This window comes from Physella acuta, unplaced genomic scaffold (genome assembly GCF_028476545.2).
Source record: "Physella acuta isolate Inbredline_101_S28 unplaced genomic scaffold, ASM2847654v3 ptg000190l, whole genome shotgun sequence".
NCBI classification, from domain to species: domain Eukaryota; kingdom Metazoa; phylum Mollusca; class Gastropoda; family Physidae; genus Physella; species Physella acuta.
Window position 1 is genome coordinate 12,429 of NW_026731709.1, and position 22,277 is coordinate 34,705.

General features: G+C 33.2%; 1 protein-coding gene across 4 annotated transcripts; it reads right to left on the reverse strand.

Moving 5' to 3' along the window:
• Positions 1–6,220: 6,220 nt before the first annotated feature.
• LOC131936843 (TRAF3-interacting protein 1) lies at positions 6,221–19,912 on the reverse strand. Of its 4 annotated transcripts, XM_059293938.1 has the most exons (18): positions 19,641–19,912; positions 17,345–17,413; positions 16,974–17,022; positions 16,551–16,663; positions 14,114–14,248; positions 13,272–13,568; positions 12,866–12,934; positions 12,563–12,623; positions 11,555–11,575; positions 10,883–10,924; positions 9,285–9,366; positions 8,768–8,851; positions 8,069–8,177; positions 7,799–7,838; positions 7,559–7,638; positions 7,267–7,386; positions 7,027–7,130; positions 6,221–6,828 (listed from the first exon to the last, which is right to left on the reverse strand). In XM_059293938.1, exons 1-18 carry the CDS (start codon positions 19,761–19,763, stop codon positions 6,672–6,674), a joined length of 1,755 nt encoding a protein of 584 aa, XP_059149921.1. In that variant the 5' UTR covers positions 19,764–19,912; the 3' UTR covers positions 6,221–6,671. The 4 variants fall into 4 exon arrangements, with proteins under 4 accessions (XP_059149921.1, XP_059149922.1, XP_059149923.1 ...); XM_059293939.1 differs by lacking the exon at positions 11,555–11,575; XM_059293940.1 differs by lacking the exon at positions 10,883–10,924 and having other exon boundaries at positions 19,641–19,911.
• Between the last annotated feature and the right edge of the window lie 2,365 nt (positions 19,913–22,277).

A 22,277-nucleotide genomic window follows, 5' to 3' on the forward strand; every position in this document is an offset into this window, starting at 1 on the left:
ACCACAACACAACCACAACACAACCACAACACAACCACAACACAACCACAACACAACCACAACACAACCACAAAACAACCTCAACACAACCACAAAACAACCACAAAACAACCACAGCCACAACATTAGAATCACCACCAAACAACACGCTTTTTTAGGCGTCCGCGCCCAAAGAGAGCCTTTATTTAAGTCACAAAAATAGATTCTACTCCATAACTTACAATAAAACAATGCAATGCAAATAAATGTACGGCAAGTGGTGTTTACTTTTATGGTACTAAGAAAACACATTGGCAATGTAATTAGAATCACCACCGAAAAACACGCTTTTCCCAGGCGTCCGCGCCCGTAGAGAGCCTTTTCAGCATTCTCTATACTATAATCCTAAAATTTCACCATCTGTTAACACCGAAAAACAAAAACAAAAAAATGTGATTTTGAGAGATCATAGACTAATCAGAGGCGTAGCGAGGGGGGGGCGGGGGGGGACATATGTCCCCGGGCGCCGACCTTAGGGGGGCGCCAAATTGAAAGTTTGAGGGGGGGGGGTGCAAATGAAAAGTTCGAGGGGGGGGTGCAAATCGAAAGTTTGAGGGGGGGGTGCAAATGAAAAGTTCGAGGGGGGGGGGTGCAAATCGAAAGTTTGAGGGGGGGGGGTGCAAATGAAAAGTTCGAGGGGGGGGTGCAAATCGAAAATTTCCTCCCGAGGGGGGCGCCAAATTGAAAGTATGTCCCCGGGCGCCGGGAAGGGTCGCTACGCCTCTGAGACTAATTAGAAAATAATATAAATAATCTTAACATTTTTCTATTTTACTTATGAACCTTAACATATAATAATCAATGTGGAAGTAATAAAAAAATAACTTAAATTATTGAGAGTGAGTTAAATATTAAAAAAAAAATTTTCCCATACGTCCGCGCTCAGAGAGAGCCTTTCCAGTCTTCTCAAAAAGTCAAATTTTACCATCTGTTTTCATAACACCGAAAAACAAAAGCAAAAAGAAAGTGATTTTTGAGAAATCATAGACTAATTAGAAAATAATAATAAATAATATAAATAATCTTAACATTTTTCTCTTTTAATTATGAACCTTAACATGTAATAATCAATGCGGTAGTAATAAAAAAAAAATTAACTTAGATATTGATGAGTTAAATATATTTTTAAATTACCTCCCTTGCAAAAAAATTACCAAACAAAAGTTGAATTAATTAGTTTTTTCGACCTACTTTCATGAAAATATATCCATTTTTTCTAAGAATATAAACGAAAATGATATTTAACATTGATTTTTTAAGTATGTTTTAGCCATTTTCGTGTATTTAATATTTTCTTTAAGTTATGCAAAAGAGTAAACACAGTGGCAATTATAAAATAGCGCTATGTGGCTATATAAACAAACCCTACTCTACTACTTATAATAAGACACTGCGGTGCACTGAAAAGCACAGCATGGTGCGTAGTTTACTTTTATAGTCCCAAAATCTATAGCGATGACGGACGGAAGGAAGGAAGGACACGCTCAGCCCGCTTATATTATAGATTCCAGATTAGGCATATACTGGCGGTAATTGTTGTCGCTATGCCAATAACCTATTAATTAAGATAAAGTCACGTTCAATGAAAACTGAAGTGGGAGATTTTATTTATCTTAGTCTTTAGCTGGCCTAAGTTTTGGGCATTTTATTTTTTGAAAACAATAAAAACGTACTTAAAATTTGAGTTAGGCATAGAATAGATTATAGTTAAAAATATAAATTCAAATACAAAACACATAGATCAAGATCTTAATTGTTATCATAGTTGGCCTATTATTATTTAATTGTTAACTTTCAAATAGGACGTTGTTTGAGTAGAGGTGGGGGAGAGAAAACCAAAATTCAAAATATAGATAATGTTAACATGGATTATAGAACATGGTCAATATATATTGGAGTGTAAATATAATGAATAATAATGTAGAAAATATTTAATTCAATTCAATTTACCCCCTCTCCTAATAAGTAGCGTATTTTGATTAATAACAAGTTTTTATACTAAGCATTGCTATTTTTAACCTTCTGAAAAATATAGGTTATTAGATCTATATTACGCTAGAGCTAGCCTTAGCCTAGTAGTAGTAAACACTCGTTTCACTTCGGGTTTTCCCAGTGATCTAAATTACTAAATTATCCTCCTAGTTCGAAGTTCAAATATCAGGTCCACAGTGCAATTTCAACGTTTTACGTTGCCAATTTTAAATGCTAGATTTATAAATTTATAGGCCCCTATTAGTTTTTAATTTTATTTTTGTTACATGGCATACAATTATAGCAGCAATTATGCCAATCAACTAAATAATTACAGACAAACATAGACTTACCGAAATCAAGGAATCTTTGAATAGAAACAGGTGATGGATTGAAACGTGAATAGTGCTCCAGCCACTGCTCAGTGACGGCCTCGGAGAATTGGATTAGTTTTAAACTTAGGCGAGACACTGATATCCTCATGATGATAAGAAATCAAGACTACCTCCACTTTAGACTATGTATGATACCGTAATAATTGTAAATTGGATTTACACATAGATCCTATAAATTGGTAAAAATAAATAAATTATACCGTGAGTTACAGCAGAATAGCAAATTCATATAGAAGATCTATAATGCCTTTCGATAATAATAAAATAATATTAATATGGTATTAATAATTAATGGGCTCATTTAAGTATGTTTTTATTTCTTTAATATTATTAATATTAGGCCTTAATGATAAAGTATCATAAAGTAATTAAAAGGCATCATCAAACAAAAATAATCTACTCTTTCTCTAGATCTACTTACTTTTGAAAGAATAGTAGACAGTTAAGCAGAACTTACGACGTTTGATCTTTAAAACTCCTCTTTTATTCATTAACATATCTTGATTAGAAGTCAAAGATAGTTTTAGATACGCCTAAAAATTAATAAAGTGTCTTATTTATTATGATTAATGTCCATGCCAAGTTTTTCTAACGTCCCGCCCTAGATATTTGCGTTTTCTTCAAAATTTGCTGATCTAACACTATCAGAGTAACAACTAAATCTAGATCTAGAATCTAGATATAACGTACCAATGTATTAAATGTACAAGCGCAGATCGACAAAATACACAGCAAGTCTCAAGATTACTCAAGAAGACTAGATCTAGAAACTAATAAATATCCATAAAATCAATAACATTCAAAATCTAGTCCAGATCTAGAGTCTAGAGGAAACACAAAATGTCATAAGTTTTCGAAAACAGCAGCTCCAACACTCACACGATCCCTCCAACTTCACAAAGTGTTTTGATTGAGCTAGACCTCTAGGGTAGGTATACTATGGGGCGCAAGTGGAAAATTAACTAGGCTAGTGAACCTTTTCGGAAATTTCCATTAAACTAGGTCAAACTTGTTTACATCGAATGAGTTCCGCTACATCGCGATAGTTCACCTGGGTAGACGCTAATAGCAGTGACTAAGGAAAGTTTTTTCTTCACGTACAGAATATTTAATTGCAATCTCGAAACAGAAAATTCAAGTAATTTGACCATAGAAGCGTTACCACGTAGATCAATAATGCAAGGGCATGAGTTTGAAATGAAATACCCAATGAAATACATAGGCCTACCCTGCTAAAGCTCAGTGTTTCTTCCAGACTTTTTTCTCCGGGGGTGCACTTGAAATCTTCGGGGGGGCGGTAAACTTTCTTCGGGGGGCGGACACTGTTAAAAGTATATATTTTCTATATAAATTATATAAATTTCATTTCGTTCGGGGGGGGGGGGGGCGGTAAAAAAATTTCGGGGGGGGGGGGGGGCTTCGCCCCCCCGAAGAGATGCCTGGAAGAAACTCTGCTAAAGCTGACCTACAGCGTAAACACATAATTTTTAAATAATTTCCATCAGCAACCTAACACCCCTTCTTTCAAGAGCAGGCCATAATAAATAATCATTATGGGCTGTTCTTAGAGATTTCATAATTTAGTATAAAAATCAAAGCACTATGAGTTTAAAGGCTCGATCGTAGGTCTGGCTTAGCGTCTTATTCAGTATGAGAAGTTAGTTTATGAGGTTAGAATTCAACTTTCTTTGTTACTGATAAGCTATTAGCAGTGTTTCTTCCAGACGTTTTTCTCCGGGGGGGGGGGGGGGGGGCGGTAGACTTTCTTCGGGGGAGGGGGGGGCGGACACTGTTAAAAGTATATATTTTCTATATAAATTATATCAATTTCATTTCGTTGGGGGGGGGGGGGGGGCGGTAGAATTTTTTCGGCCCCCCCCCCCTCCCCCGAAGAGATGCCTGGAAGAAACTCTGGCTATTAGCCGTAACGGATAAAGAAGGGTGGGGGCTGATAGGGCTGTAGCCAAGGACCATGATTTTTTACAGACAATTCTCCCAAATTTTCTCTTATAAACGATAGTAACTTTAATTTTTCTTAAATGTTTTTTTTTTACTAGTTAAGTCATCGTTTGCATGTTCTAATAACATGTCCCCTTTTTAAAGAAACCAGTCGCATATGGTAATCATGTGTTGATCCTTTATGACTTCAAAATACACCCAACTTCTAATGTCAACATCAGCTGTCATATCCTGGTTGGACATAATTCACTCAACTCTCCTTAAAAAATTTTTTTAACTCAACAAAAAAATACAAACTGACTCTCATTAAGACAGGCTAGAAACATGACTTTACATCAACCCTTGTGTTTGTCAGCATACTCCACTGACAAAAAATACTGATGACAGGTCTTGGCCTATCCATTAATGCATCTGTTCAACACTTGTTAAAAGTTCATTAACAATAATTTAGGCCATTACAAATGTAAATTCGGCATTCAGTCCTGACAAGGTACACCATACCCAAATAAACTACCAATATTTCTAGGTTTAATTGGTTCGGCTGTCAGCACAGAACTTGTAAGAAAAACATTTTGAAATAACAATGTTTCAAGGTATCTTTAAGTACCAACTTTAAAATTAAAGCCAAACCTAGATACTCTACTGGAGCTACAATGATATAGAATATTCAAAACGTCGTACAGTAGGAAGTTGATTGATGAGGGAATTATTTCAACAAATTCTCAATAAATTTTTTAAAGATGAAAAAAAAAACAGAACAATAAGTATTCAAATATAATCACAATTTTATTGCCATAATTTATGCAATAGCAAAAATAATAGCGGTGGATAATCTATTTTTTATGTACAATGTTAGTGTGGGCATAAAAATAAAATTTTCCGTCAATACATTCAACGACATATTTCACAAAGGCACTCCGTACCAATCATTTTAGAACAAATCTTGTTCTTTTACATTTACTCCACCTGACAAGCCAGTATCAGACAAACATAAATTCATAATTTTTGAAGTAAGCTACTGTTTACTAATGTAGAACAACTGTTATGCTTTATCTGAATATTATATTTCTGGTTGTGTAGAAATATATCAACTGTAAAATGTGGTAAAGTACCTAGTTTAAAAAAAATATATTAAGAGATAGTCTTTTGAGGTTTCTATGCTGCTCTGTATTCTAATATATCTTTCCAAACTTTATTATCAATTACTGCATTCAAATGAAATCCACATGTTAAAACATGATATCAACCAAACGGATATCACTATAGTATAAATGCAGTAACAAATTTAGTCATTTTATCTTCATTTTTGTCAAATTAATTACAATTTTTGTATATGATGAAAAAGTGCCACAAGAGTAAAATTCAGCCAGTCTTTAGACCAAATACTAACATGTCTGGCATTTTTTGGCAAAGCTTTTGACTAGCCACTTCACACATCTTACAAATTTTAAATATTAGATATTTGATCTATGCTATGTGCTAAAAAGGGTTTAAGTTATATAGGTCTACTTTTTTAAAAAGGCAGTTATACCAAGGTTATCAGATTACTTGGGAGAATAATGTTAGTTTTTAAAGTTGACACATCAAGAAGAGAAATGTACAAAGATTTCAATGGGTAAAGAAAACCATCAGTAATTTTGGAGAGTGAACTACTAAAAGGATGAATCAATTTTACCTGTTAGTAATTGAAATTAAAGAGAAACTATCCATTTAACTAATGAAAATTGTGGATCACCAAAAACATGCCAGGATATAAAAATATGCAGTTAACTGCTGAGACAAAGTATCCAGATTTATTTTCCAGCAAAGAAAATTAAGTGACTTGAAGATATAAAACGAATGGTCGCACACCTGTTTACTCATACAACTCTCACCAAAACAACATTGAAACATTTATATCACAGATAAATGGAATTAGTTCCTAAGAAAAATCTGGCTTGAATTGAAAAACCTGTTTTAGTAAAAAGTATTTTATACCAACTAATTGTACACAGCTAAAATTAATAAAAGGCTTGAGACTGATCATGAAACATTGAAATTAACATCATAAATTTATTCCAAAATGGCTATAATAATTTCCGCAGTCCATTTAACCTTCTTTTTATATTTTTTCACAAATGAGAAAAAGGAATATGATATATTTTTTTCATTCCTTTACTAAAATCTTTATAGAATATTTATATTTTTGACATTAAAAAATGTAAAAAAAATAATTCTTTTTGATATTGTCATATTGATAACAACTTGCACAAAAAACATTGCTCTATACAGTATGCTAGCTAGTTCAAACCTTAGTCTAAATTGACTTCAAGAATTAGAAATCCCTTTCAACATTTTTTGTATTTTTTGGTCATTTTTTATAATATTTGCCTTGGTAGCTGCTATTTGGTCAAGCTGGTCTTTGATGGCTCTGTCTAATTCTGTCAACTGTTGCTTTAGGGGCTCAACAGCTCTGTCTGTTACACTGGAAAAATGATACATTTTTAAAACAAGCCATGCAAAAAATGCTACTTACTTTACAATGAATGCATTAACTAACTTTTAAAAAAATATTCAACCTCGCAATTTAAAAACAAAATCAATACACTAAATTAAATAATAAAACAATAACATGGCATTAATAAAACTTTCAAAAAATATGTTTGAAATTCAAAGATCTTACTTTGTTTCCCTCTTTAGATCCAATGCATGTTGGGCATTCTCTGCTCGCCATTTGTCCAATTCTTGTTGCATAGAATCTAAATCTTCTTGGACATAGTCCATAACCTGTTGGATTTTAAATCATGATTTAGAAATAGCCAAACACAACACAGTATATTTAGTTAGTAATTGAGTAATAAAAATGATGTATCAATAAACTAATGGGAGGCTGAAAGTATTTAACATTGTTGTCTAGAGTTACCTTTCCTAATGGGTTGGCACTCCTGGTTAGACTTTGTATACTGGCTCGGAGCTTGTCTACTTCTTTCTGCACTATTTCACGCTGTTTGCGGCGCTGAGCATCTGACATTGTGGGACGCTCCTGTTAATTTTGGAAAATATAACTTCTTAGTGAATACAACTTTTTTATTTATTTTAGATATCAGACACAGTTGGACGTTTTTGTTTAACATTAATTTAGGAAAATATAGCTTCTCATTTAGTCAACACAATGTTTTAAATTTATTTTAGAACTGAAGGAAAACAGTACTAACAATCTCTGTCTTTTTCCCCACTTGGTTTTTACTCCCTTCAAGCTCCTTCTTGGATTCCAACATTTTTTTCACTAAAGCACCTACAAAATAAAATGAGAACATTGTATTTATTAAAATATAAACACATATAAATAAAATGTGCAAAAAATAAAATAAAATTCCAATGGATAATTGTCTTTAGACCCTGAACAGAATAAATCATTAACTATCAAACTACAACATGTAAACATGAATACTAACCATGCTCATGATCATCATCTTCAGTTGGTTTTATGGGTGTCTGAGAAAACAAAAATAGTGCGAAATCATACTAGACTAGTCATCAATTATCTTGTGGAATAACTTGATCATAAAAAAATGTACACAACAGTCTGTTGTTCAATACAAAGTATTCAAGTTTGTGTGATTTAAAAATATCCAAATAATACAAAGTATTCAAGTTTGTGTGATTTAAAAATATCCTGGCTGCATACTAGAATTGCCATTAGAGACAAATAAATTGAAACTCACCAGATCTGTATCTGGTAAAGGTGGTGCAGATTCTTCAACTAAAAAGTTTTCATCATCATCATCTTCTTCATTATCTACAATCAGGTTGGTTGGCTTTCCACTACCCAGCCTGTAAGAAAAGATATTATAGAGATGCAAATTGTACAATGTAAATGCTTTTAGTGTCAATATGTTTCTTGCTAAATGATCCTAGTAATGAAGATTCTTTTACAGACCCTATCATACTTTGGAATTCTTTATTAAATAATCTATGGTAATAAAACACAGATGGTGTATTCAAGATGGCTGATCTAAACAAAATCTGTAATTGATGTAATTGATAGTTCAAGCCACCATGAGGGCTGTTTCTTTAAAAGGAGCTTCTGATACTCTATACTATGCTTATTCCAACTAGTATCAGTCAGCTAGGGCTAATGTTACCCCTTCACTCCTTGAAGGTCAATAGGGCAGATGAAGGGACAGGGTGGTCAGTTGTATGACTAATAGCCTTTACGTTCCCTAATTTGAGTCAGGTACCCATCAGAGCTGAGTGGACTCATTGTCAGTGAACTAACTCAAGACTCTTGGGTTAATTATGCACTCTATGGCTGGCTATACTGTAAAGTTAGGGCTAGTCTGAAGGTAAAAAAATACTTCTACTTCCAGGCTTAAGCAGTTACACATAGAGGATTGTCCTTAAAAAACTGAGGAGCTCATTACCTCATAGCTGGCTCAGATTCAACAGCTTCCTGTTTGGGCCGAGGTGGGGCGGGTCTTGCACTAGATGGTCTTGCTAACTGTCGGCTAAAGAAAAAAAATATCCTCAATTAATTAAGTACAGACAAAACAGAGGCATAACCAGGAGGGGCAAACACTCCAACTCAGACCATTTTCATGAATGTGGCTAATGTTTTCTCACCAAAAATAAAAATTCCCAATTTATATACACACCTATTTACCAATACATGCCCCTCTCCTTACCCACAAACCAGGCTATGCCTCTAAAACCATTTTTTCGCCCACTAAGCCTAATTTGTCTGATAATTCTCAATTATTTTGTATAAATTTCTGGAAATTGAAATTCATTTACTAATTAAATCTTATCTCTAAATAAATCTTTCAAAAATGTAATTTTTTTTATATTGATAACATAAAATTGTTCTCAAAATTTAGTTTAATGATTTGTATATTTCTATCGTTAATATTTAAAAAACAATTGAAGTGAGTGTAAACCTACGCTGCCATCACTTGGGGAGGGAGGTCACCTTCTCCTATTTGTGAATCTGTTCCTGCTGAAGGTTTCTGGAATTCTTCATCTTCTAAATAATAAAAAGTGAATAAGTAAATACGTGTTACACCATAATTAACAGTAAAATCCAAAAACTAAAAAAGATTATGCTGTTTATTGGATGATATAAAGTTGATTTGAGTAAACAAAAGTTACATTTTTGAAAAAAATTGATAATGTAAATGTACTGTTTATTATCTGAAAACTAAAGTGGCACAACAAAAGAAAAGCAATTTGTTGAAAATGTTTTAAAAATGTGTTGTATTTTATGGGAAATAAAATTTAAAAATATAACTAACAAATGTTTAGTGCATCTGTAATACTCAATACTTTCCAACATTATTAAAATCAATATTTTAAAAAGTGTGTTTTTGGCTAAAGGCATCTTGTGTCAGGAAAAGACTAGTTTACAATAAAAAATAAATAGAAAACAAACTAATTAAACAAGGGCCCAAAAGAAATAAAAGATAATACCAAACCGATATATTATATGAAATTTTTTTTCTTCTCTTCTACTTATCTACAAGCATAAATATATGGTTAGCTCAAAGGTCACAAACATTTCCACTAAGTACTAGTGCAAATGGAATCTGATGTAAGAAAATGTCAAATTAAATATCTATATTTCAGCAAATTTGTAACATAGGCTTTTCTTACTTTTAAACAAATTAAAATTTAATTTTTGCATAATTTAGATTGCTGTTCAATATTTTAAAAATAAACTTCAGGTGGTGGAGAAGATTTCATGAACCATACTGTCTGTGATTTTAATGTGCTAGAGAGTTCTTATAAAAGTATCTATACTAATAGTAAAATAGATAGTATAGTTCTAGTATAGTAGCAATAAAGGAAAATGTTAAACATTCTAGCTTTAATGGGATGAAAAATATAAATGAAATATATGTGCATAATACAATCAATTCAATAAAATTAGCTGATAGCCAATTTAGCAAGGAAAATAAATTCATTTGTACTATCATTTGTGCAATGAAACGTTTTACAATAAAATAATTTTACTACAAATAAAACATTACAATGAAATTATTGAGAAATAAAGACCAAAATAAATATCTGCAGATTGGGCAGATATACTGGATACTGAAAGGGTTTCTATGTTTTTAAATGCTTTTGATATGTAGTTATGATCTTGAAAGAAATCTCATGTAAACTAGAAATAAAGACATGAACCATTTAAAATTGGAAGTTGTGTGATGTTATATGCCAGATACAGATGTACAACAATTAGACAAAATTGTCTCAAGTTTAATGATGATCCAGATGTTTCCATTTAAAGAAAGACAAATAAATTGAAAAATAAAGAAAACAAAATGTGCATGCAAATAGAAACAAAAATGTCCTTTAATTTTAAATGAATTTTAACTCAACTGTTAATCTCTTCACTTAACACAAAACATCAATTTGTTAAACTTGATGAAAAAAATGTGTTTCATGATTAAAAAGGGGGAGACCGCTCACATGACATTCTCTACAACCATCAAAAAACACAAAACAAAGAAAAGTATTTGACAACATGAGTGAAAATATACCTTCATCATCCAACCCATCATCCCCCTCACCATTCTTCTTGCCTGATGTGAATCAAACAAAACAATTGCTGAGTGATTGTAAAACTAAACAACCATAAACAAAACTCTTAAAAACTATTAACCTTTTTTCAATGTAACACTGTCATATTTAATATTATCATTTGAATGTAAATAATCTGTTCTTTTATTAACAAAATAGAAGTGCTTATGATTGTATGAATATTTCAAACTAGTTTTGGTTATATGCCATTTTGTAAATAACATCCCATGCAGCCCAATTCTTCATACTTGTCACAATGGACGGCTACTATATTATTAAAACCAGCAACATTCCAGAAGTAATATAGCATCAAATTCCAGCTATTCGGAGAGCAAGAGAACTTCCTGACAGACTTCTACACACATGCACACAAAAAGAAAGATCTTGAAAATAACAAAAAATCCAAATCAATTATTAGCAAGACTAGAGATTCAAGGCTAAAGAGAGGTCTACTAGCATCTAGCAAAATGCACAAGTAAATTAAGCAGCAATCCACTTGAATTTTTCAAGTGATTAAAAAAAATATTAATATGGTTATAACCGGTAAAGAAGAGATTATAGACCAAATAATATATGTAGAACAGTATGTTGTGGTAATCAGTTATGTAGTTTATAGCAAAATAAATATTTACCAAACACTCTCTGATTCTGAGCTGTTAACAAAGCCATAATAATGAAATGATTAGTTTTCCCACATAGGAACTTTGGCATAAGGATCAATTCTAAATGATTAGTTTTCCCACATAGGAAATTTGGTATAAGGATAAATTATGTTCTTTAAATCTTCACCCGCAAGCTTAAGCACAACACATTCTCAAAACAAAAAAATAAGCTGAACATTTTTAAATGCATTCTAGTCAGAACTTGAAAACTTCTAAAAAACTGAAATGCTTGAGAAAATAGCTTTAAAAGTTTCTAAAAGCTGAGACAAAATGCTGCCGATTTATTTTTTTGCTCAAAGAAAAAGGATTAAAATACAATATGGTTAAAAAAACTAATGGATAAACTTAAATAGAAATGGAGTGGTTTTTAACTTTAAATTTCAGGCATTTAAACTCTAACAGCACTTAGTGATAAATAAGCTCAAATAAGAGATATGTCGTGTGGGCTTCTATAAAACACATGTGGATTTTACAGTTTTGCTTTTTGTCTTTTCATATGCTCCAGTTTTCAATCAATGAATGTAAAACCACAGGACCTTGTTTTAAGCAGGTGATAATTGAAATCAGGGAGTAAAAGAAATACAAGTCACCAACCCACAGTTCAATAAAATACTAACAATTTAATCTGAGATGACAGGCGATGAAGACTGAAATACAGAGAAGTCAGTGTGTGTTGATGTAAATCTGAGATGACAAAGTAACCAATGTGTGTTGATGTAATCTAAGATGACAGAGTGTTGATATAATCTGAGATGACAGGCCATAGATACAGAGAAGCCAGTTTGTGTGGATGTAAATCTGAAATGACAGTGTGTGTTGATGTAACATGAGATGACAGACCTTGGAGAAGAAACACAAAGAAGCCAGTGTGTGATGATGTCAGCAGGAGCAGTAACCAGTGAATGGCACACACACAAAAAAACCAGAATGTTACACACTACCGCACACAATGACATTGGAGAGGGTGCCAGAACTCACCTTCCCTTCTGCGTCTGGATCCTTTGGCTGAAGAAGGTCTCTGAAGCCTGGCAGGAGCATCCTTCAGTCAAACAAATCAACAGTTATTTTAACAAAAAACTTTTTTATTAATTTAAGATAAAAAATAAAGTGTTTTTAAGTTTCAGTAATAAAACTGTTTCATGTTTTAACAACAGGAAAGGAAGTTTATGACTGTCTACAGCCTAGAGGAGCTAGCATACAGAGCTCAGAAATGTCTTACATAAGTAAATGGTACAAACAATAAAAAATTATTTCATTGCAAAAAAAAAATACTGTACTAACTTGTGTTTCATCTTTTTCCCCATTGATTGCACTTGGGGCTTCATTTTCTTTTTCTTTACTATTGTCAGTCTGAAATTATACAAATAATGAACCTTGGTTTAAAAAGTTGGATTACTATTTTTTTTAAAATGTAGTTACAAGAGCCAATAATAAAAAATATAACAAAAATAAAAAAAAATCTGACTAATTTCAACAAATTTAACAATTTGGAAGAAATGACAAGACTATCAAAGCATGTAGGTGTATCAACACACAAATACATAATAATGCTTTTAAATAATTCTTTATAGTTTTGAATGCTTTAGCAATTCTGTAAAATGCAGAAAACGATTTAGGAACTAATATTAAACTGGGAAACAAATTCAATGTTTAGTGACCTCTTATTTGAAATAAAAGTAAAGGGAACCTTTTTAGCTTTTTCTTTTGTCCTGTCTTCTTTATCTCTTTGTTTTTCTTCTTTCTCTGGTCTCACTTCTTTGTCTTTGCGTTTTTCGTCTTTGTCCCTGTGTCTCTCCTCTTTCTCTGTGTGTTTCTCTTCTCTTTCTCTCCCTTCTCTAGATCTTTCTCTCTTAGATTCTCTGTCTTTTTCTCTGTCTTTATGTCTGTCTCTTTCTTTGTCCCTCTCTTGCCTGTCTTTTTCTCTTTCTCCTTTATCCCTACTTTTATCTCTTTCTCTTCCTTCCTTTTCTGTTTTTTCTTTTTCCTAAAATAATAATGCAAAATATTGTAAATACAAATAGTCTTAGTATGTCTACAAACAGTTTACACTTTTAAAAAAAAAATATATTTGTGTTTGTACAGTTTAAAATTCTGATTATGTAGTTGTATGTTGGATTTTCATTGTTTTTAATTTCATTAAACAAATCAGATGACCAATTAGATTCTGAATTAAGCTAGATATTTATGTTATTAGGGTTCAGATTTCAGTAGTGTTAGAGAGCATTCAGAGTCTTACTCAGACTACACACTTACACTATTAACATACCTCAAAAATTACAACCTTAAGTTGTTATGAGTTGTCTTTCTTATTATAGTATCTAAATTGCTGGGTTTTTTTTTGGAGTGAACATCATCAGAGACTTAATCATAGTTTTAATTAGGCCCATCTACATGCATCAACATGTTATGCCTGATGTATTTTTAGTTATCTACTTAAAAATAAAGACATTAACATTTAATGTGGGAACTATCCATTTTAAAACCTACATAAAAAAAAACAGATGCTTAATTCTTATTACATCCACCTACCCCAGAATCCCTCTCTTTCTTTTTATCAGAACTTCTTGTTTTCTCTTTCTCTTTACTTTCTTCCTTCTTTGTCTCTTTGGTTGATCCGGTTCCTCCAACTTTTAAAACTTTCCTCACAAATTCATCGTTGTTTACCTAATAAAAATTAGTTGCCATGAATAGATGAACAAAATTGGATTATCCAGGGGTGCCACTCATTTTTTAAGTGAATCCTGAAAATGAATCCCAAAGTTTTACCAATCCTGAAACTAAAATTTGAAATGTTTGAAACCCTGAAACTTAATTCCGTGCGGAATTTCAAAATAAAATGGACTATTATTTCATTATTTTCTGAGACATTTGATTCATATTATGCTCAATTTACATTCCTTTAAAATGGATTTATTTTCTTTGTAACAAGCTTCAAATAAAAAATAATCTTTAAAGGATTGTGCTTACAACAAAATTAGTTTACAATGTTAGTCCCACCCATCTCTAGGCCTACCCCATAATGTGCTATTGTAGAACCCCCCCCCCCCCCCCCCAGCCAGCTTTTATAACATAACTATTTAATTTTTTAGAACTTCCTAGCTTGAGTTAAAGTGTGTAGTCAGCCAACTGTTAAGTAACAAATATTTTGCTAACCTCTATGTCTTGTTATTGAATAATAAGCCCACTATATGCAGACCCTTAATAAGATTGTCACTGTATTAAAATGCAGGGTTGACTTACTGTAGCTATTCAAGGCTTTAATGATTAGCAGCCACAACAAAAACCTTAAACCCTGTTTTGCCAATCAACCACCAATGGGGTCATCCATAAATGATGTCACGCTTTATTGACGATTTTTACCTCCCACCTCCCCTCGGTCACATATCATCACAAAAAGACAGACCCCGCCCTCTAAAATGACGTCACACCTCAGCCTACACCCCCCCCCCCCTAAAAATGGCAGTCGAATGTTTCTTAAAATACGCTATTTTTCCAAAAATCTTGCTTGACCTCTGTCAACATAAGAGTATTTTAATCAATTCTCAATTCCTATTACACTTTATTGAAACAATATTCTAAAACGCGAAATAACAGCTAAAATTCGTTTTCTAACATAGCTTTTGGTTAATGCAAAAGTGTGATGTCACACCATCTGAACCCCTCCCCCTCATGACAAAATTACGGACCACCTTCCCACTACGAGTGTGACGTCATTTATGAACGACCCCAATGCCCCCACCTTTGATATACATGAACGTGAAATATCGTGGAAGTTTTAAGTTCATGTCGTGGAATAACAGAATTAAGTTAATTTTAAAAATAATTTTAGAAGTAACTACGCTAGTAATACTCATGTCAGAGATGTAGCCGCCCGACTAAGTGAAAAGCTGATTTTTTTTTTTTACAAGCGGTTGTGAGGGGGCAGTGATAGCGGCTATTTTCTCAGACGCGGTACTTCAAGGTTTTTTAAACATTTCAATGACGTTTTACCAAAGTAGAAAAAAAAAAATTAAATGTAGACCCTGCTAGATTGTGTAACTAAATTATAGCAGGCCTACATATTTTGTTTAATGATATAAAACGATGCAGTTCTAGTTTTTTTTCTTGAATCTAGAAGTAGGCCCTTATTAAAAATAACCACGTTAACATTAAACAGCGCTTGTACTTGTAGAACTGCCTTGACCGAGAGACACGACTCAGACTGTGCTTGCGTGGTCTCGTGACGTAGGTCTTACGGTCAGCGCGACCTTGAAGAAGCGGGTAAGAGGTGGTTAAAAAGTGAGGGTAAAGTTGAGTGAAAACAGCACAGTTCTATTTCATACATAAAATAGTCCTTCAAATAGTTTTCTTTTTCTTTTCTTTTGGTAATACCAAATACAAAAAAAAAAATAATAATTTTTTTTTATCGGAGCAAAATCTTTCGGTTGTTTTTTTTTAAAAGACGATCGGCGATGCTAGTGAGCTAGATCTAGTAATTGTAGGATTTAGTTGTTTTTATTACACAGCCTAGCGATATCCCATTGATGACATCACGTAAATAATGCGAGTTTTACCCCCAACCCATATGGTCATAAATAGCCAGACAACCACACCACGAATGACATCAAAAAGTTCCGTCTACAGCCTCACCCATCTGATACAGCCCATTTGTATTTGGTCCTTGGCGCACGCGTGAGATTGTTGCTGACGTCATTTACTATTCATTTTTTTCGGAAAAGGTCATTAGCGGGAGTGTTGACGATAAAAACGATTTTTACAATGCCAAAATTTTCAAGCTTAAAACGATCTAAATTTTTTTTTTTAAACTGCAAACCCGGAAATTTTCAAACTCAAATCTTGCGAATCCGGAAAGGGAAAAAAATATGATTCTCCAATCCGGAAATCCGGGATATCCCGGAAAAGTGGCACCCCTGATTATCGTACACCATTTAATTTCTCCACGCGCTAAAGCTGTACAGTTGCTTACATTTTTGTTGATAGCATCTGCTAATGCCTGTAAGAACTCGTTTGTTTTCTCCGGTTCATGACCCGCAACAATTTTGATTGGTTTGGCACTGACAGGTTTGCCATTAACAGCAGCTGTGGATTTAAAATTGTATCCATGAGCTCAAGAAGTAACAGAAATCTTTAATCTAAATTTACATGCAATTGATATGCAGCCCTTTATTAAAGTGTATTTATATTTATATCTAAATACTACCATTGTCCACAATTTTGAATTTATTTTGAAACAGAAATTTATTAGTAAAATAATTGTCTACAAGGATTCTTTGATATGAGATATCTGGTCTTTTTAAAAATAGTAACAACAAAGTTACCATAGGATAGCATTTATAAAACACCACACAACCGCACACACACAGATAATAAAAGAAAAGCTACTACTCACAAACCATGTCAATAGCCTTTTGTAAAAAAGCTATTTTTGCATCTTTTTCCTGGTGAAGAAATTACAACATAATTGTGCTTGGAAGTCAAAGTTACTCTTAAAAGTACATAAAAAATGTACACAAATGTGGACACATAAAATGTCATGATTCTTTCTTATGATAGATGTTTACAGGAATATTGATAATGCTGATATATATGAAACAAAATTTCAAATAATGATTTCAACAAGAAAAAAAAATTACACAATTTACCATTATTAAATACATTTTCAAGCAAACTCATCAATGTGAGAAATGTTTTTTAAATTGCTTACATTGTAAATAGAATTTATAAAAATATTTTTGAGATGTAAAGTTATGACTAGCCTACCTTGACATTTTCTGAATTCATTTCTTGTTCTGTAAATAGACCCTGCATAAAACCTGTTGTTTTGATGACCTGCAGAAAACAATACAATGTATACATTTGTCAATCATTCAATTTAGCTTCCTGGGATTAGAGGCTAGATTGTGTTATTTGTTGTGATTTGGTAACTTTTTTTTTTGTAAGTGACTGGTCACTAGTTTTTTTGCTGAGGAGATTCTACAATGTTCATACACTAAAGGTTTTATAAACAACAATTAACAAATCACATTTTATCCCCTATTGACAAAAGTAATGTTGGTCTAGTTTAGGCCTAGCAGGCTTATATTAATGGTTTAAAGCTTAATGTGAAAAATGGGAGAATTTGCCATTGGTCAGACAATAAAATCTTCCAAAAAAAGGTATATTTGGTTTCTATTAATAGGGTCATAAATTTCAAATAAGGTAAGGGCTATGATAGTAACCTGTCTCATTATATTTCAGCCTACATATAATCAATTTCTAATTTATAGGATCACCTACAAAATTTTTAATTTAATTATTACCTAATATAATTTACTTCATTGCAAAGTATATCCATTATAAGTTCACAGAATACCAAATATAAGGCACAAACGAAAAACTTATTTCATGGCTACGTGTCAACTGGTTTGGTTATGCGCCATTGAGGCCATTGAATCCGATTTCAGCCTGTTTTTCTTTTTGGATTTGCTTCCATAGCCTTTGTTAAACCAAGAACAAACTACAAGGCAGCAGTTGTTTGATTTTGGAGTTGTCTCTCCTAGAAGAGTTGCTGTCTCCAGCTAGCGAGCCTCATCTGGCAGAGGGTTCAAATTCGAGACTTTTCAGTTTAGCAACCATGAGCTTTAGCCTTTAGACTTGACAATGTCGATCCTTTTCTAGCATACAAAAAAAGCTTTTATTTCTTTCAGGTACTGCAATAATTAGGGCTTATATACTAGGCCCCTATTTAACAGAAGTCAGCGAGACTTGGAGTTATGTCTTTTGATGGCAGCAATGACAATGATTCAATTCATAGGCTTTTTGATGAGAATTACAGAATGATTTTTTTTATTAAAAATGTATCAATAATAGCTAGAACACTAGTAAACTAAGCTAATTTAGCATATTTTAACTTTCTGTGCAAAGTCATTATTACTGAAAAAAATTCCAAAGTCAGGTCAGCCTGTGGCACCCTCCACTGAACGTGACAGAAGGAAAAAAAACTTCACCAGTGACCTTCATTAAAACAGAATTTGCTTTCTATTTTTTTTATTTTTGGTAAACATGTGCTTAATCTTACCCAATAAGTGATAAAAATTTGAAAATTAATTTTAATTACTGTTGTAAAGTGAGATAAACAGCTTAATAAACACGTGTTTTCTTGAGGGGGTGTGGCCCGGGTGTGGCACATTGCAATTATAACTTTATATTTCTGTGTTTTATGACTATTTTTGTTCACAATCAGCATGCTATGTTTTTAAAATTGATAAAGGGTAAGTATACCAAGTTACAAACATTAATTTCAATTTAAAAAATAATAAAAACGATCATCAACGAAGAAAGCGTAAACATTCTATTTTTAGGTGTGACATAAAAAACAGTCATAAATCTAGCCAAATGATTGGATTCTTGCGCGGCACACATTTTCCCGCTTTGTTTTCACCAAACAAGAATATAATAAAATGGCATTATTACTTACACCCTCAAAAGCATTGTTTTCACCCTAATTATATTAAACAGTTCTATTTTTATTTGATAGTAAAGATGTTATACAAATTGTATCTTACAAGAAAGTTATTGTAGAATGCACCTGCTTTAGTTAATTCGACTTGAAACGCAAGCTAAGTAAGCGTGACTTTCTCTCGACGGCCTCGTTAAATACAAAAAAAGAAATTAGGTCAAAAGTACATCTGGGAATTCTTAAATAACAGACTGAAATAGAAACGGATAGTTCCGATGTCTAAAATTAACGATGGCCTCGTTATTATTAGTTTTATCCCTCTACCGTTTAGTGAAAGCGAAACTGGTCGCCATTTTTAGTAAGCGCATGAGCCGTGAGATGCCACGAAAATGACAAACCTGGAAGTGTTGAATCGAACGGCCTACAGTTCAATGAATGTGTAAATGTAAATTAAAATGTCATTGTACAAATTAGCCTACAAATGTTTTATCACAATTCCTAGGCCTAGACCTATACTTTTAGCATTTAGATTTTGTTTTAGACCTAGCTTCTACCTATGACTGAGTACTCTCAGTCTTAGTACTGAGTAGTACTGAGGTGAATATTGTGGTGACTTACCGAAGTGGTGACATCGTGAAGAAATCGAAACGGTGGTTTGCCTAGTAATTTCTCTGTCAATGGGGGCTTTTTAATAAGCTTTCCTAATGTGTCTTGTGTTTTCTTAGCTATTTTAGGATCCATTATTAAGTGTAAACAGGATTCATCGACGAAAGATATATTTTACCATTAGGAAACCATCATGTAAATAAATATCAACACTGAATTTCGCTGAACGGAACTACAACAGGAATTCGTTCCCACAATTCAGTAAACCTATTTCCGGAAGAAAATAACTATGCTGTTGCTAAGCTACAGATCTCTGTCAACAAAAAAATATACCGGGAACAATAACTTTTAAAAAGTGCTTGTAAATATAAACAAACAAAACAAATTTATTATTTTGGGATCTGTGGTGAGGGGGCGGGGAAACTAATTAAGTTTCATTTTAAAACATTGTTTTGCATGATTGAATGATAAAGTAGATTTATTATATGTCTATTTGAAGAGTGCAAAATACTCAATCTTTTAAAAAATCTTTATTGAAATCTAATAGCCATTTACTATTTAGGTAAACAAATGATATTAAACTATGATTAAACAATAGTCATTATAGTCTTTAGCCTAAATAGTAAAATATTATATTATTAGGTAAAATCTGCTGCCTTGTAGTTTTTTCTTGGCTGGACAAAGTCTTTGGGAGCAAATCCAGAAAGAAAAAAAAAACAGGCTGAAATCGGAGTCAACGGCCTATATAACGGAGTCAATGGGCGCATTAAATACTTAGGGCCTGATTGTATTTGAGAAAATCCCGTCCAACACTACGATTAAGAACGAAGAAGAAATGCGAATTTTTTTTCTTTCTAATAGCAACTTAAAAGCCGGAATAATTATTTCTCTTTATCATTTTGGTCAGTCGTAAGCCTAGCCCTAGGCTATCCAATCATTTCAGCGTGATAAATTCTTGGTTTCTTCTTACTTAAAATTAATTATTATTTTTTTTTTAATTTAAAATGTAAGTTGCTCGCTATAGGACTGTTATTTAGTTCCCACAATGGCAATATGTGGTAGGGGATCATCCATAAATGACGTCACGCCTTTTTTGACGATTTTTACCTACCCCCTCCCCTCAGAGCCGGCGTTAGGAATACGCGGGGCCTAGGGCCAACCATCCGCGCGGGGCCTTTCCATTATATATATATATATATATATATATATATATATATATATATATATATATATATATATATATAAGGCCTATATAATGTGATGTACACATAATAACACAAATGTTTTGGAGTTTATAAGCTAATGTCAAACTTTCCACTATAATAACAGATTTTTATCTCTCCCATGTATTAACCCAATGTTCTTAGTTTTTTTTCCTTGCTAAGATATTAAATCACTTTTGACAGTTATGTAATTCATACCAAATCACTTAAGAAAATTTAATCACGTGCCGAATAATTAGGAAAATAAAGTTTACAATACAGCGAACTTGGCCTGGTGTATCAAAACAGTATAGACTTCAAAATTTGTTTAGAATTCATACAATATTTTAAAACCAAAATCATTATTGTCTTAACTATTGTAAATGATTTCCATACGATAAAATAATGTGTTTAATCACTCTACAAATGCAGTTAAGTTCACCAAAGTATCAGATATAAATTGAAAGACCGCGTTTATTGGGGGAATATCAATGAATACTAAATCACAACCATCCATTGCCTCAACGATGCCCCTTCCTCAATCAAAGTTGTGCGACGAGGACAATTTGCTGACTACATCATGTGAGCACCACTGGAAGACGATTGAATAAAACAATTTGGATGAATTCGGTAAATTAATCATTCTGTCTTGGAACGGGTGAATCCTTAAGGTGACACAACATAACAACAGTTTTAACTTTCTTCCAAAAAATAATAAATCACTCTGTTTAATGCCCCCTCCTGATATAGATCCTAAGCCCCCCCCCCCCCCCCTCGTCGTCCTCCTCCCACCCTTCTGCACGCAACTAAATGTTAATTTTCTTATACCAAGACAAGTAGGCCTACATATAGAGTTTCTTCCAGGCATCTATATAATTTATATAGAAAATATATACTTTTAACAGTGTCCGCCACCCCCCCCCCCCCGAAGAAAGTCTACCGCCCCCCCCCCCCCCGAAAATTTCAAATGCCACCCCCCCCCCCCCGGAGAAAAGAAGAAACACTGTACATAATATACGACATTATACGACATCTACAACAAGAAAGTCAGGACTAGAGTTCACCAGGTCACTAACTGTCTGCTCACTAAAAGGACGTCTTCATCGGTCCGCATACAATAGGGTATCTCTTTACGTCGTGGGCTAATTCTTGACCGCCATCTCCAGTCAGCTCAGGTCAAATGCCAGGCGACCGTACCCTACACAAAGGGGAAGTGTGACACTGATTTTGTATCGAATTACGGCCTTTCCCAGTTCAGGTGGGACTCACCAACATCAACCGTGGTCTCAGTTATAACAATCAACAACGTCGGCATTCGACCATTTAGTTTTTCCCAATTGAATTCAGCAACAATTTTTTTAAGTTTACAAACTAATTCAGATAACAATGGCATTGCTGAAGCGCGGGGCCCCTTCAAGCGCGGGGCCTATGGCGACCGCCCCGTTCG

Excerpts from the sequence above, each read along its gene's own strand:
- LOC131936843 (XM_059293938.1), bottom strand. The coding sequence starts at position 19,763 with ATGGATCCTAAAATAGCTAAGAAAACACAAGACACATTAGGAAAGCTT. Across the intron at positions 17,414-19,640 it reads TTCACGATGTCACCACTTCG|GTCATCAAAACAACAGGTTT; the intron begins GTAAGTCACCAC and ends TGTTTTCTGCAG. Across the intron at positions 16,664-16,973 it reads AAAGGCTATTGACATGGTTT|CTGCTGTTAATGGCAAACCT; the intron begins GTGAGTAGTAGC and ends TTAAATCCACAG.